Source organism: Sceloporus undulatus, chromosome 4 (assembly GCF_019175285.1).
Source record: "Sceloporus undulatus isolate JIND9_A2432 ecotype Alabama chromosome 4, SceUnd_v1.1, whole genome shotgun sequence".
NCBI lineage: Eukaryota > Metazoa > Chordata > Lepidosauria > Squamata > Phrynosomatidae > Sceloporus > Sceloporus undulatus.
In genome coordinates this window covers 74238820-74243342 of record NC_056525.1, presented here as the reverse complement: position 1 = coordinate 74243342, position 4523 = coordinate 74238820, and the positions used below count along the sequence as shown (strand labels likewise).

General features: G+C 39.9%; 1 protein-coding gene across 1 annotated transcript in view; it reads left to right on the top strand.

The window, feature by feature from the left end:
- The window catches only part of AKR1A1 (aldo-keto reductase family 1 member A1), a 24633-nt gene extending 22032 nt beyond the window's left edge, over window positions 1-2601 (top strand). The window contains 4 exon segments of the mRNA XM_042464305.1: window positions 650-668; window positions 671-753; window positions 756-849; window positions 2540-2601. Of these exon segments, the coding sequence (XP_042320239.1) occupies window positions 650-668; window positions 671-753; window positions 756-849; window positions 2540-2601 (258 nt within the window).
- The last annotated feature ends 1922 nt before the right edge of the window (window positions 2602-4523 follow it).

Genomic DNA, 4523 nt, shown 5'->3' with positions numbered 1-4523 from the left:
AAATGGGTTTCTTGAGGGCTGAGAAACTGATGACGAAAACTAGCTGGGCGTAGTTTTCATAGTACATTGATTATTCCTCACAAAAATACATTTTTTGCACAGTAAACATGTTTTGTACAGGACAATGTTTTCTGCACAGAAAGAATATGTCTTCACCAAACACAGCTTTTTCTGTGCAAAAATTAATATTTCTATGTAGAAAATGCTATTTTCTGTGCAGAAAATGATTTTTTTTCTATGCAGAACAGATTTTTTTTAACACGAAACAATCCTGATTAAATATAATCCTCCAAAACTGACCGTCCTGCAACAGGGAGAGTAAAAAGTACAATTATTCATTATCATTTGTAAGAACAGATTTTTGAAGATTAAACTCCACATTCTTATGTATTTGAATTGCTGTTCTGTTCTCTCTGCGCACCATCTGCTGGTGGGACTGCCATACAGGTTATGATAGCACAGGGTGTCTAACAAAGTTTAGCTGTCTATCTACTAACATGAGGGAAACAGACTGTATGGGAATGCATAGATTTCCAAGTAGCTTCTACTTTATTGTCAAAAGCAAAAGTTTGTTTATCTGAAATCTGTTGTTTTTAATATGATTCCTTTGTATAGCAGTCTGCCCATGACAATATATTGTTTCTTCCAGGTAGAATGCCATCCTTACCTAGCCAGAATGAACTGATAGCTCATTGCCATCAGCGAGGGCTGGTCGTAACTGCTTACAGCCCTCTTGGTTCACCTGACCGGATGTGTGGAAGCACCCAGATGAGCTGTGCTGCTGGAAGAACCTGGAAATAAAAAAGCTGGCGACAATACGGCAAATCTCCTGCTCAGATTCTCCTCGAGGTAATAATGGGTTAGCTATTGATAGTTGTGCATGGAACAAAAATAAACAGATTGTAGCTTTCTGTGTGAGTTATTATTATAAAAGGGATGGGCCATACTCAGCTCTCCTGCGACCTCTAGTCAGAATTCTTATAAACCCAAAATAGTTCTTTGTTTTACTAAAATCATCCCATCATCATCATCCATCATCATGTGGCATAGGGCAATTTTGCTGCATTTTTGTGACATCCTGGGCTGTCTTAGGCCCAGGGAAAAACCATTATTTAGCTTGGAATTGGAGGAGGCTGGATGGCCCTTGGGACCTCAAAAAATGGCCTTGAGATTGCATGCAGCCTGTGGCTGCATTTACCCACCCTTGCTTAGCCCAGTATTGTAATCTTTTTTTAATAGTGGGAAAGCTTAAAACCATTTCTGCCATTTATATAGCAAGTCCTGCAAAGGCTGAAAGGTAATGCTGTGTTCCAGAGGTTATGCACTTTAGTTCTGCTGCTGCCGGATATGTTCAGCTTTCTGTAAGAACGAGGAACCAGAGGCACTGAATTTTCACAGGATGAGAAAGGAGAATCTCATATTAAGATGGGGAGAGCCTTTGGATATCTGTTTGGCTGAAATTCATAGATGTTAATAAATAAGTTCCGCTTTAAAAATAGCCATTGATTTTCAGAATCTACTCTGAGTCTTTTAAAGAAGATGGAGTGGCATGCCAGCTTGTAGTTTAAGCTGATTCTGGGTTTAGCTATGAGCCTTGAATGTGCCATGAAGCAGATGAAAAGGTTATTAGTAAGAGAGGAAGTGGCAGTGGCTTTGGCTTCTACTATATCTATATCCGGGACAGCCATTTTGTATTTTACATTGATTTTGTATAGAAATCGTAATGTTTTCTCTAACTCTGACAGATGGCAGGTGCAGCGCAAAGTGGTTGTCATTCCCAGGTGTCACTCCAGCACGCATACTCCAGAACCTCCAGGTAATGGGCCTCCTATCTGGTCTTCAAAAAACTCCGCAGGCAACTTTGGCTGACCATACTTACTCTGTCTTTTTCTGTAGTATATTGCTTTGTGCTATCAAGTTGTTGTTTTGTGTGCTTCAAGTGTTTCTGATTTTGGCAACCCTGGTTTCTTGCAGTTGGGGTGGCTTGGGTCAACCCAGGGGGGAAAACTAGTAGCAAGGGATGCTGGACACCCTCTCTATCCCTTCAATGAACCATATTGATTCTAGCAGAAGGAAACTACACTGAAGACTGCCATTGCAATCACATATTAGACTTTAAAAAATCAAAATAAAATGTTATGTTTCTTTAAGAATTTATTTTTTTACCTTTATTAACTAACACATGTTCACAGAAATAAGAGAAGTTGTATGTAAGACTCCTGAGTATACTCACCTGCCTTAATCTTTTTCTTTTCTTTTTTTAAACAAAGTTGACTATGATACCCTCTAGAAACCCAGTATCAATTAAGGGAGTTGGAATAAATTGCAAGAGGTATACAGTGCAGCTATTAAAAAATAAAAATGCACTGCAATTTCACACTTCTGCTTTGATCCAGAATACTTTAGAAAATGCTGCAATTGGTGTTGCTTTGATGGCTGGATTAAAATTTATTCTCCAACACAGTGTTTTAATAGACTCTATGCAATCTGTCAATAACATAGTTTTCTACCATGCCCTTTTTACTCTTTTCTGTCACAGGTATGTCCTCTGTTATTTACATACTCAAATGCTTTATAGAGGAGTTCAATGGAGATAGGTAACTCTCTTTTCTAATAGCTGCACTGAAACCATAGGTGATCCAGTTGAACAGTTTAACTGAAATCAGGAATATCTTCTATCTTTTGAAATCAGAACAAGATCCAAAACGTAAACTCAGCTACTTTTTAAGCATTTGTTCTGGAGGTTATCTGTCTAGTCCTTCTGTTTGAAATATAAAGGTGTCTTAAGTTAAGTATTATCTTTAAAATGTAAATTTCCCCTTTTAGTAAATAAACAATGTTTTGTATGTACTGCCATATACCTATAATTAATGTGTTTTTTTAAAGAGACGCCACTTACTTTACAATATAGTTGGCTAAAATGTGCTGTATGCAATGTAGTACTGTACTGTCATTTGGACCTTGTTTGGGTTATAGGAAGAATCAAGACCTGTTTTGTAATTGTAATTTTGTAATTATTAATTATTATTATTGTAATTGAATGAAAATGCCTCTTTTGGTGGATTGGCAGCATGCATCCCCTTGAGTCTATGTAATTATTCTAGTTTATTGAGTATTATCCTAATTTATTCTTGTTTAGAGCCTTCAGTTCACTAAAATATGACTCAGGAAGACACTCACATTCCTCTAACTGTGAGGTAGGTAGTTATGACCCTCCAGATGTTTTTGGGTATTCAAATCCCATCAGCCCTGGCCAGCATAGCAAGCAATGAGGGACTGCAGGAGCTGTAGTCCACAACCCCCAAGAGGGCCAAGTTACTCACTCCTACTTGAATTGAAACTCTGGTATGCAAACATAGTATAAAAGTATAGACTGTGCATCAGGCTACATGCTACTTAATCACAAATCTGGGTTTCGGTAGATCCTCTTGGTCTCTCCAGGAATTGCTATTTCAGTTGGTGTAAGACCTTACTTTACTTGTACTTACCTTAAGACCAAAGGGCACATTTCTACTGAAAACAATGAGCGCAGGTGGATTTGATCTCAAGTACATATTAAAATGTGTTCATTGCCAAAGAAGTGTGTATCCAGCTGTCAGAAATGACTGAGCAGGTTTTAAGCTTGCAGAACCTACTACTGTACTATGTTTTTTTACTAGAACTCTTAAGGTCCACCAACCAGGAGTAGTGGAAAAATAGGAGCTCATGAGAAGGTGGCTTTTGAATACAACCTCTGGACAGGACAAAATCAGCTATTTGTTTCCTCTCTGCTTCTTTCTTGGTTAGAATCTTCTACCATATTACTGATAGATCACAATCTAATTTCTGCCTTCTCTTCCACCACATGATATTCATGGGAGAGGTGAACAGGTTTAGCGTATTTTAATCTCATAAGCAACTTCATATTTAGTTGGGCTCTTCATTTCTTCCTATAATGTTGCTACCTTATTCTATTCTTTGTCTTCATTTGAGGGTGCACTAGGTAAAATAATTTAAATCAGGGTACAGACCGCAGAAAGGGGGAGGTCCACAGCTGCCCCTTTTCTTGCCGGGTTGGAGGCAGGCCAGCCTCACCAGCAGCCCCAGCCTAGTGCTTTTCCAGGCCATGAAGAAGAAGCAAAATGCTGCTTCTCCATGGCCTGGAAAGAGGTGTCCATGGGGCTTCATGCCCCTGGACATCCCAACAGGCTCTGCAAAAAGGAGGCCTCTTTCTCTTTTGCATCACTGGTGCGGCCATGGAAAGGCAGCACCAACGATACGTGTGCACAGAAGGAGCTTTCTGCGATGCTGAAAGCCTTGCCGCCCTGTGGTGGCATCACGCATGCACCAATCCGTGTGGAGGCAGCGTGTGCGTGACGCCATTGTCGCACATGCAGTATGGATGGCACACTTCCAAAATGGCACTGTCCATACAAACTAGGGCTGGGGAGTGTGCAGCATCTGCACGCTCCCCAGCCTTTAGTTTTGGCCTGAGGATGACACTTCTGCATCGAGCCAGAAATGCTTCACTGCGAAATCTTTCA